Genomic DNA, 10,703 nt, shown 5'->3' on the forward strand with positions numbered 1-10,703 from the left:
TTAGCTGAACCTAAGAAACGGTAAAGGGTAGACAGTATATATACTGTCTTACTTAATATGACTTAGCTGTCAATTGATCAGTGAGATAAGTGTTTAGGTAAGTAGTTAAGCCTCACCATGTCCAATGTCACTCTCCTTCTCTGCCAGTTTCTCAAAGTCCCTTATAACAGAGCGAGCAGTTAGTTGATGAATGATCTCCTCCCATGGTTCCCCTCCTCTTCCTTCTTCTCCTCCTCCTCCTCTTCCTCCACATCCCTCAACTCCTGGTATCTCCTGGCCCTCAGGGGTCCAGAGGTGCCCCAGGTCCACAGTGACCTCCCAGGACACAGGTCTGCCGCTCAACAGGCCATGAATGAGCGAGCGGCACTGGCCCGGTGGGGGATCCTCTGGTGGAACAGCAGTGAAGAGGTACTCTGGGTCTGTGAAGCTGTCCCAGTCCAGAGGAGATGCGGGGAACAAGAGTCCATCTGAGGGTCAGAGTTAGAAAAAGAGAGAGACAGGAATTTGTTAGAGGCAAAATAGGAAGGATAATCCTGCTTTTCTTAGTACTATAGCTTACTGGAGTCAGTGAGGCTCCTGTGGGACAGAGTCCCTCCTGATGGGGGCTTTGTCTCCCCATCGCTTTCGTCCAGCCTCCCTCCCAGCGTTTGGTCAAAGGAGACCCTCTCTAGAGCTCTCCTCAGGCGATGCATCTCCAGTTCGCCCTGAGGGGATGAGAAACTCCGGGCTGCCATGGTTGAACGGGCCAGAGCTTTATGTCTCCTACGACACTCTTCACCTCCATCCAGACGCACACTCTGGTTGTAAAAGAGGGGATATTGAACAGGTTCAAAAAGTAGACTTATTTTATTTTTCACTGCAACAACACGTCTATAATGATAAAAAGGTTGGGGTTATCTGTTTGTATTTGTGATATTTTGTACAACCCAGGAGTAATAAACTCATGTGAAGTATGTCTGTTGGGTGCTTACAGTACTTTGCCTCAACCTGGGATGTACAATCTTTTCCTGAACCCTTTTCAACAACCCTGAATGATGACTGTCAACTAAGAGCAACAAAGCTAGAGGTTGCACCCCTCAATACACAGCATGTCTAGTGCTATTGTTGTGTTCTGGTTTACTGTGTTAGTGGATAAATAGGTATAAAAGCTACAATAGATTTCTCCCACTATTATTGTTGCAATTTGTCACAAAGTAGTGAGTAGAAAAATCTCTTTGATTCACCGGACTGATAGATGAAAACATTTTCTGCTGTCAAACTATTTTGTAGTGGTGGTGGACATATCTTTTCATGTCATGTTCCATCTAGGTTCTGCCAGCAGGAACACAGAAAATTGCTTTAGGGGTTACAATCATTCTTACCTTTTCTGCCCCGTTGTCAGGGGTCTCCACTGAGAGGTTTTGTTGCCATGCAGGGTCTGCCCAGCGAGACAGGGATGATCTCTGTTCTGGAGGGGGCATCTTTTCAAGACCTTGGGGTAGAGACCCTGTATCCAGCACTGAACCAGAGGAGTGAGGGTCAGGCAGAAAGACCCCACCTGCAGAATCAGAGTTGGACGAGGCATGTATGTGTGAGTGAGACTGTGTTTGTAGACTCCGCTCACTGCTGAGGGAGCAGCGAGTAAGGACGTACTGCTCCTGGATATATGAGCTCTCCTGGATCCTCCTCCTCACGTCACTGGACCAGTCTATCTCCACACCTAGAGTGGATAAAAGGTTCACGTTAGGAAGTATGGCAAGAGGTGGCCAGTCTTGGATGTTGCATACTAGGCATTCACTACAAGATCCGTTGATGAGTGACAGACCTGGGCTGGTGCCAGGGTCTGTGTCTCTGGCACAGGAGAACTCAGAGGAGATTTCTCTGGAAATCTCTTTCAGTGCCTCTTCCAAGTCGGTGCCATCTGCACATGTCACCACAGGCATTAACTCAGAGGCAGGAGGAGGTGAAAGCTCATCATTTGAGTGGCCAAAAACTGAACCTGTGGAGCCACGATGTACACCTTTGTAGCCCCGTCCTTGAGACTATAAAATAAGATAGTTGGGTTAGGTATGTTTTCCTATGCAGACACACACAGACATAATTTTAAAGGCTCTAGTGATCTATACCTCTGTCTTTTTTGCTTTGAAATTCGTCATATCGTATAGGGTGCAATATCCAATTAGACGATTCCCAGGATAGAGTGGAGGGATTTCATTGGGTGAAAGAAAAGCCTCCATGTTTTCTGGCAGGTACCAGTCAATCCGTACATCAGTCAGCACGGGCTCAAAGGCCTTTTTCAGAGACTTGATTAACTGAGGAGATAGAGTGGTCACAATAATACATTTATAAATACATTTAAAAATTGAAGGCTTTACAATTTATTGTTGCAACTGAAAACCAGTAGTGAAATAGGTATTCAGATTCTTTAATGTAAAAATACTCCATTACAAGTAAGATTCATGCTGTGAAAATCTTACTTAAGTAAAAGTACAGAGGTATTATTAGCAGACATGTGCTTACAGTACAGTAAACAAATGGCACCTATGACCCAAATAATATTTTATATTCCATTATCAGTTAATACTGATTAATTAATGAGTACTAAATGTAGTTTTACTGCAGTGGCTGGTCGAGGTAGATATAGTTTTAACTAGTTTGCATACAGTAGTTTAGTCGTTTAGTCCAGTGCTCCCAATCTAGGTGTCGGACCCCCTCCAAAGAGTCACAAGATAAATGCACACAAATGTATGGAGTATTTTTAACTTTTCACAAGGGGCCACAACTAGACACTTTTTTGTAAGTGGTCAGAAGCCAAAAAGCTTGGCAGCCACTGATTTAATCTTTAACAATAAACTGCATTTTATAAACTGTTCTTTATGTAAAATCTTAATTTGTAAAATAACATGTAATGGCAGATAAATTAAGTGGAGTAAAAAGTGCAATATTTCCCCCTGAAATGTGGAGATAAGTAAAGTACGAGTACCTCAAAATTGTACATAAGTACCTGACTAATTGTTAGTTTTCATCACTGCTACTGGCTTGCGAAATGCTGAAAGGCAAATGTGAAGTACTAAAGCTGTATGTATTTATCTCTTAAAGTAAAATTATAGCTGTAATTGTTCTGCAATTCATATTTTCTCCGAGAGGTGGCAGTGCTGCAGTGCTACTGACCTTGGGCTGGAGTCTCTCCTCATCATCTAAGAACTGTGTAGTCCCTCCTGTCAGTTTGGCAACGCCCTGCAAGAGTCTCCTGCAGGCTCGGGGACCAAGGCCCAGGCCAAAGCATCTGCAGATGTGATGCAGTATATACATTATATTTTTTGAAAATGAAAATTCATTTATGGTTCCATAATTATTATGTGAGAATTGTCTTACATACTGCACTATAATGCATACAGTCAATTGGTTTTACTGTCTGCAAGTCAACAAGTCAAGTACCAGCCTCTTGCAACAATTCAGACTTGCATAAGTATCTATTTGTGAAACCGTAATGACATATATAAGCTTCCTCTGGAAAGAGAACATTTGGAGTCATCAAACAGACAGAACTGTTATTTGGGCACTCAGATGGATCACAAACCATTCGGCTAATTGAGAGTTTGAAAAGAGCAGGGGGACAGAATAATTGAAAAGGCTCAGATCTTGAGTGCTGTCTCTAAAAAGCAGGTCTGTCTGGTTGGCTGGATACTGCTAGTACTGCCTAAATAAGAATACAGAAAATCAAAATGAAATACCACAAACATGTTCATAGTGAGGGGGACAGCCAAAATACAGTGGAGAAAGTCACTCCAACAGGGGAATACAAATGAGAGATAAATGGAGTTGTTGTGCATTGCTGGAGGGCCTGGGGGAAACCGGAGGGGCGTGACTCTTACTGCAGAGGAGAGCACTTAACGGGATTACTGGGCGGGGCTGAAAAATACCTCAGCCCTTTCTTTTCTTTCTTTCACAGTGCCTTGGTCTGACTTCTTTAAGATTGCCTTTCGCCTGTGTCCCTCTCTCTTCCTCTTTTTCCTCCCCCACATGGTGCGTCTGCCATATTTATCACCTCATTCTGCCTGCACTCACTGTACCCCATTCCTCTCCGCTTCCTTGTTACCCATAGTGATTTAATGTCCTGTCACATGTCAGCCATAGATAAAGCTTTGTTAACTAGTTGTTTGAATTAATGTCCATTTTATTTGTGTTTTTCTCCTTATATCCAACTGTACCATTCTTGACACATGATTTCTATGGGTTAATTATCTAATGGCAATTTATCTTTGGCTCAATACCTGCCAGCGCATGTGTTTCTGCGGACCAGCTCCAGCACTTTAGCCACATTGCTGATGGATCCATCTGTGATAATGAAGACCTGGCGAGGATATGACCGCTGCATGGGCTGTTGGTACACCCATGACAGCGCCCCCAGCAGGTTGGTGCCTCGCATGTCAGCTCTCATCCTCTGGATGTACTCGTACGCCTGCATTAGAGTAACCTGTGTGAGAGACAGACCAGGAAAGATGCTATCAGACCTACAGTAAAACAACAACACCTGTCCAACTGCATGACGTCGCCTGTGCAAACATACACCTGTGTTGTCAAGATAAATTCACTGTTTGATATCAGATGCCCCAATTACCCTGTGAGGGTAGCAGAGAATTGAATCAGTTCGTCTCTAATAAAGAGAGAGCAAACATACACACATTAGCACCTGCTTTAAAGCCACCTCAAATCACACCATGGACAAACATGCCTGACAGGAGAGGGGATGGAATGACATCTCCTGCCTTAGTTAACATGCATGAAAGGTCACCATATGGTCGGGAGTATGTGCAAAGACTGTTTGTCCTTGCAGCCCCTGGTCTGGATAAAACCTGATATTCTGCTACTAAGGCAACCCAGGGATCTGACTTATTGCCTGATTAGAGAGTGGATGAAATAGCACAGATAGTCCTATGTAGTTAAAAAAACATCTGCTTTCAGGAAACATGATCCTAATACTCCATGTCTTTCACTGAAAATAATTTATATGTAATTAACAATAACAAATGATTTGTTTCAATGAAAAAAATATTCTAAGCACGGCCATTGTGTACTGCTTACATCAGTGCAGAGCTTGCTTGAGGTGAACAGAGGCTTGATGGTGGTGCCGAAGCCCACAATGTTGACCATAGTGCCGGAAGGGAGACTCTTCAGTGCCACCACCATGGCTTCCTGTTGAAACAAGAAGGGATAGACAGGATAGGGCCAGATAAGATGTACTTGCCTAAATCTAAAAACGTAACTCTGGTTCATTGGTGTGTTTTTATGCACGGCTGCAGCTCACCTTTACACGCTGAATGTTGGTGCCACTCATGCTGCCACTGCGATCCACAAGGAACAGCAGTTCTCTGGTTGCTTTGTGCAGCTCCAGAGGTTCACACAGCAAGTCAGGACAGAAGTTGAGCATCAAGACAGGGCTGTTCAGAATGTCCTTGTGGTATCGCTTCCTCACAAACTCCAGCTGCAGGAGTGGAACATTAGCATGTCATCTTGTGTGCACATGATGTGAGATATCAAAGGTAGATAGAGAGGTAGTAAAACAAGCGTGAGTTACTACCAACCTTTCTCTCAGGTTCTGAATCTTTACGAGTGCAGCGAATGAAATCACGGCGGGAACATATCTGCTGTTCATACTGGCTGAAAGAGAGCCTGCCTCTCTCTAATATGACCAGTGGGGTGTGAGGTTCTGTGGAAGAGGTTTGTTAACTGAAGTTGTATTTAAATATCAGGAAAATAAGGAAGAAAATTAATTCCAGTTTTCATTGCTTACCACTGAGGTGCAGAACGATCTCTATGTGTCTGTCATATGGATGCTCCTGTGCCAAGGTGATATAGGTAGCAGAGGCACTTTGGGCACTGGGGTCTGCATCTGCCCTCAGGGCGTGAGTGGGGCTCTCCAGGCCTTCAAATCAGTTTAGGGAGAAATAACCGACAGAAGCAAATTAAAAGTTTTCTATTTGCTTTTAATTGTTTTTTTATATATAAGTAATGATGCATTTTTATTTAAAATAAACACCAGTCATGCGTATTATATAGGTATCATAAGTTGAGTGTGCTTTTTCCATTTCTACAGCACATACCAGTGTGCCCCTCTCTGTAAACCCATTAATTTTATGTTCTCATAAGTGTGCCCACTATTCCAATATTTCACAGTGGCTGAGTCAAGAACCACCAGATCAAAGATATTTGAGGAGAAAGCCAGTACCAGCCAGTAGACAGGCCCCCCTGACCAGCAGCTGGAAGTTGAGTTCATAAGGTGCCAGGTTGGCAGCTGGACTGGTGAAGATGGCATGGGCACACTGCTGCTCAGAGTCTAGGGCCCGGTCTTGTTTTCCTGAGGTGGCACCGAAACAGCTGGTCGGTCTGAGAAGGAGAACAACATACAGCAGTCTTTATTGCTTCTAATTTACTGAAATGTGCAATCTCAGCTAAAATAATGTTGCCACTGTTAGTTGAGACATAAATACCCATTTTCTTCAGATTTCCCCCCGTTTTCACTCTTGCTTGAAGTCATCTGACCAGTGACGATTGGAGTAAGCAATGAGGGGTAGACGATGCGGATTGCTCCATTTTCTAATGTGGGGAGTTCTAGTGTGGTGCTTATGACAACAGACACTATATCCATGGGACCAATGACGCCTGTGCCAATGATGAAAGTGGTTCTTTCAAGGTCTTCGTCCAGGATGAGATGTCCTAAAGCAGAAATACAGCAGTCACTCACTTCATGAAATAATTCAAACAGACATAAGGGACCGTACAAAAGTGACTGGGGTGGAGAAGAGGGTTTGAATTGCATCTTTTATTTTTATAAAAAAGGAAAGCCCTTCCCAGTATTATCAATATTGTTTTGGACCTTCTTTTTGACAGTGCAATGCTCTCTCACATTATCTCCAAATGACATATTTATGGCAAACATATCAAAATAGTGGAATGGCTTTTTGTTTTTTTTTATTAATACCACAAGAGGTGAATTATATAAAATAAAATCCAAAGTTAAAACACTACTCTCCCTCCAGAAAAAACTAAATACAGTCCCAAATATAAAATAATTCATGCCTTGAAATCAAAATAACCTAAAGCTGCAAAAGGTTTACTTGAATATGTGCACTGTTGGCTGTATTAGAGAAAGGACTCCATGTGCATGATAACACCATTTCCAATAAAATACTATGGACTTCAAGTTGATATATGTTTGTACTAAGTGAATGCCATTTCACCATTAGGCAGGCAGCCAAATCTATTTGCCTCCCTCGTCTGTCCTGCCTAACCTTAGTGAGGCTAAAACAGGACAAAGACAGGACTGACTGTAGCTATATTTGTATTCATGCAAAGACCAGATCACTGCAGCAGTAGATGACAGTATGCAACAGTTCAACCAGTGGTTGAAATGATTTGTGGTTCTACTGCATTATGGTACAAATTACAGTTGTTATTTACAAGCAAAATACAGGAAGTCTCACCAGCTTTAATTTTCGGAGAAAGCTAAAAGTGAACCCTCTGTTATGGGCATTTCATAAGCTTGTGTTCAGATATTCTTCATCAGGTCTGGGTTTTGTAAAGCTTTAGTGTCTGTAGAACAGAGGACCAATGACTAAAGGTTAGGGCAGTGGTTCCCAAACTGGGGGTTGGGACCCCCACTAGAGGTCGCCAAAGCTTCATGGGGGCGTTGCGAGGCCTTCTTGAATTTAATGGGCGTATTTTTAAAAATATATTCACTATACATATTTCAGCATCTTGATTTTAAGCTATATTCACAGAACCTTCACTCTCTGAAACAACCTTGTCCTGCATTGGAAAATATGCAGTTAAAACAACCAACAGAACGATGAGAAGAAAACACTGGATTTGTCAAAAAAAAAGCATATTAAGTATGTATGATTGTTAAAAATACATAATACAGACAGGAAATTGTATACAAAGTTTCCTAAAATTATCGTATTTATTAGTAGGTTAGCTGAGGAAAATTCAAAAGCATGGGTAATGTGAATGCTCATGAATGCATATCTAATTTCTTACTTTTGAGGATTACCATATCAGTTAATTATACTGGCACAGTAACATAATGCTCCTTCACAGCACTCCTTCATCCTCCCTCCTCACCGTTGGTGCATTGTATGTCGAGGCTGGAGCTCCCACAACAGCCCCACTCACGGCCATTCCCACATTGGCCTTCAAGACCAGATCCAGGGCAGCAATCCAAACAGCAGTCCTTCAATTTCCCTCGGCTCTGAATCTGGACCCCAACCAAGCGGCCCGCAATCACAGCCTCAAAGCCCACCACAACTTCCTTTTCCCCGAGAGGGTACACAAACACACCTAGATGACGGAAAGTATTTGACACACAAAAACAATGATTTCAGGCTTTTTCTTCAATTGAGAAAGCAATCTAACAACTCAACATGTAGCATACAGTAAAAAAAAATATTTTGTAAGAGCATAATGAAGGTCTGCTTCGCCAATTCCCAGATTTTTGACTTAGTTGAATGTTTTCATTGTTGTTGCTTTGGACAAAATCATCTACAAAATGAGTTTACTGTGGCTAATTTAAAAAAGAAAGTTCACATAGTTTTATTTAATTTGGTCATTATTAACCTTATTAATTGTATTAACCAACTTCCAACAAATGACTTTTAGTTTTATAACTTAATCTCAAATGAAAGTGTAACTGGATTGTAAGAAATTACATTTGTTCTTTTATTTAAACATGCCATAGTTCTGACCCAAAGGAAAAAAATAAAACCACTAATGCTTAGCCCACATTAAAACAATCTTATGATGATAAATCTAAGTTCAATCTATTTTCACCCAACTTTCACAAGCCCTTTTGCTTTCAAACATGACAGCATATCAGACAATACTGAACTGGCTGCTATAATATTAGGTTATTATTGAGTTATTATTATTATTGATTGAGTAAAGTGGGCTAGCTATATCTATAGCTATCTATCTATTTTTCTCTTCCAATTCAAAACAATCTCATAAAAATCTTCCTTTTCTTGATTTGATGACATATGGAGTCATATGACATCAAATGTAACTAGTATTATTACTTGTATTATTGAGTGTATCATCCCACTACTCACCTTCTACAGACTCTATGTCAGCATTGGCATAGGTAAGCTGTGCGGTAATGCCCAAGGAGCAGCCATTGGCACAGGACTTGATGGAGGACGCCTTGAGTAGCAATGGTTCCCATGTAGAGCAGTTTCGCAGTCCCACCATCTTCCCAAGGCAGCAACGAGCCTCTATTCTACTGGTTGCATGAGAACACAGGTACAGAGACCAGTGAAATGGCCTGAGCAGACAGGAAGAGGAATGTGTGAGTGTGCATTTAAATTCTCTAATTTTCCATTCACAGCACAATCACAGTTATCTCTATAAATCAGACCTGTTTTTTTCATGCATTGATTAATAGCATCTAAAATGTCCATTGGTTTCACATTTTTTATGTATATATGCAGATATCTGTTTATACGCATCAGCCCTTGGACATGTAACCAAGCTATCTCCTCCCCTGAGGCTCTTAGCAACCAACTGTGATAGTTTGAGTGTAAGAGGTTTGGTCAATCATTAACATTGCAGGTCAGCACTTACTACACTATGCATCATGCCTAACATATGCAATCAGTGGCCAACCTCTATGCAAATCCACGTGAATTTACGACTACTGTCTTACTCTTACTTAACTGCACTTTTAGATAACCATAAAGAGAGCTGGATGGTAAGAAATGGTAGACTATTACTCTTAAACTTGGTACCAAACCACCAACTAATCCCAGTTTCCTTCAGAGTTTCCATTTATGTAACTCAAGTGGTATGCAGTAATTCTTCATGACTACTTAATAACTTTAAGTGCAGCAGGTGCAGAGACGAGTGTGCAGATCACAGCTTAGTGAGCGGTAGACTGCACAAAACTGTCTGTGTATGTATGCATGTGTGTTTGTATATGCACACATGCGGGCGTTTGTGCGCGTGTGTGTGTTTGCCATGGTCCAGGTAATGGTCTTTTCACATCTACCTTTCTAACAAGATCAACAGCCTCCATCTGGCTACTGTGCTCTCAGCTCATAACAGGCAAATAAATGCCTGGTTTGTTAAAGTAGGGCAAACTGATGCTGTACAAACAAAAGGAAAAGTACAACATAGCACCCCTCTGTAGACTGCTGAGAGGCTGTGGCAAAGCTGATGAATAAGCCTGACAGACTGACTGTTCAGCTTTTTATCAATGATAAAAAAAGATAGATAATGACTTCTTTACACATTATTACTTGGTTGTGTGTGTGTGTGTGTGTGTGTGGTGTGTGTTGTGTGCGTGTAGCATGTCATTTGTATGGTGTGTGGTGTGTGTGTATCGTGGTTTTTAATTCACTTATTACAGTATAGTCAACATATGGTACAGAATGAATAATTATAAAGTAATCACATATGCACCTACTACCTTTGATAAAGTTCTGTCTGAAACTCAAATGCAGATATTTACAAAAAACATTCAGTGGCACATTTTGGCACAAGCTGCTATAGCAGCTGTTCTCTAAAACATATTCAAAGTAAATTCAAATCTCACGGAGTGAAAATTGAGTACTTCCTCTGTGATGTTTAATCATTCTCTCTGGGTGTTTGCAGTAGCATAGCTGGCCAAGACTTAGCTCTGGGCAACACTGCAGTCCCCTTATGTCAGTTTAGAGCTCCAGATAACAAGC

At 41.6% G+C, this 10,703-nt stretch overlaps 1 protein-coding gene across 1 annotated transcript in view; it reads right to left on the reverse strand.

The window, feature by feature from the left end:
• vwa5b2 (von Willebrand factor A domain containing 5B2) overlaps positions 1-9,225 on the reverse strand; it is an 11,521-nt gene extending 2,296 nt beyond the window's left edge. The window contains exons 1-15 of the mRNA XM_035670433.1: positions 9,087-9,225; positions 8,104-8,319; positions 6,471-6,696; positions 6,209-6,366; positions 5,774-5,905; positions 5,565-5,689; positions 5,288-5,464; positions 5,065-5,175; positions 4,254-4,456; positions 3,151-3,265; positions 2,106-2,291; positions 1,805-2,021; positions 1,362-1,699; positions 560-797; positions 117-467 (exon numbers count right to left, since the gene is read on the reverse strand). Of these exons, the coding sequence (XP_035526326.1) occupies positions 117-467; positions 560-797; positions 1,362-1,699; positions 1,805-2,021; positions 2,106-2,291; positions 3,151-3,265; positions 4,254-4,456; positions 5,065-5,175; positions 5,288-5,464; positions 5,565-5,689; positions 5,774-5,905; positions 6,209-6,366; positions 6,471-6,696; positions 8,104-8,319; positions 9,087-9,225 (2,932 nt within the window). The remainder of the gene's footprint in view (positions 1-116; positions 468-559; positions 798-1,361; positions 1,700-1,804; positions 2,022-2,105; positions 2,292-3,150; positions 3,266-4,253; positions 4,457-5,064; positions 5,176-5,287; positions 5,465-5,564; positions 5,690-5,773; positions 5,906-6,208; positions 6,367-6,470; positions 6,697-8,103; positions 8,320-9,086) is intronic.
• Between the last annotated feature and the right edge of the window lie 1,478 nt (positions 9,226-10,703).

The sequence above is a fragment of the Morone saxatilis genome, unplaced genomic scaffold (assembly GCF_004916995.1).
Source record: "Morone saxatilis isolate NCDOM2014 unplaced genomic scaffold, NCSU_SB_2.0 Contig23, whole genome shotgun sequence".
Taxonomy (NCBI): Eukaryota; Metazoa; Chordata; class Actinopteri; family Moronidae; genus Morone; species Morone saxatilis.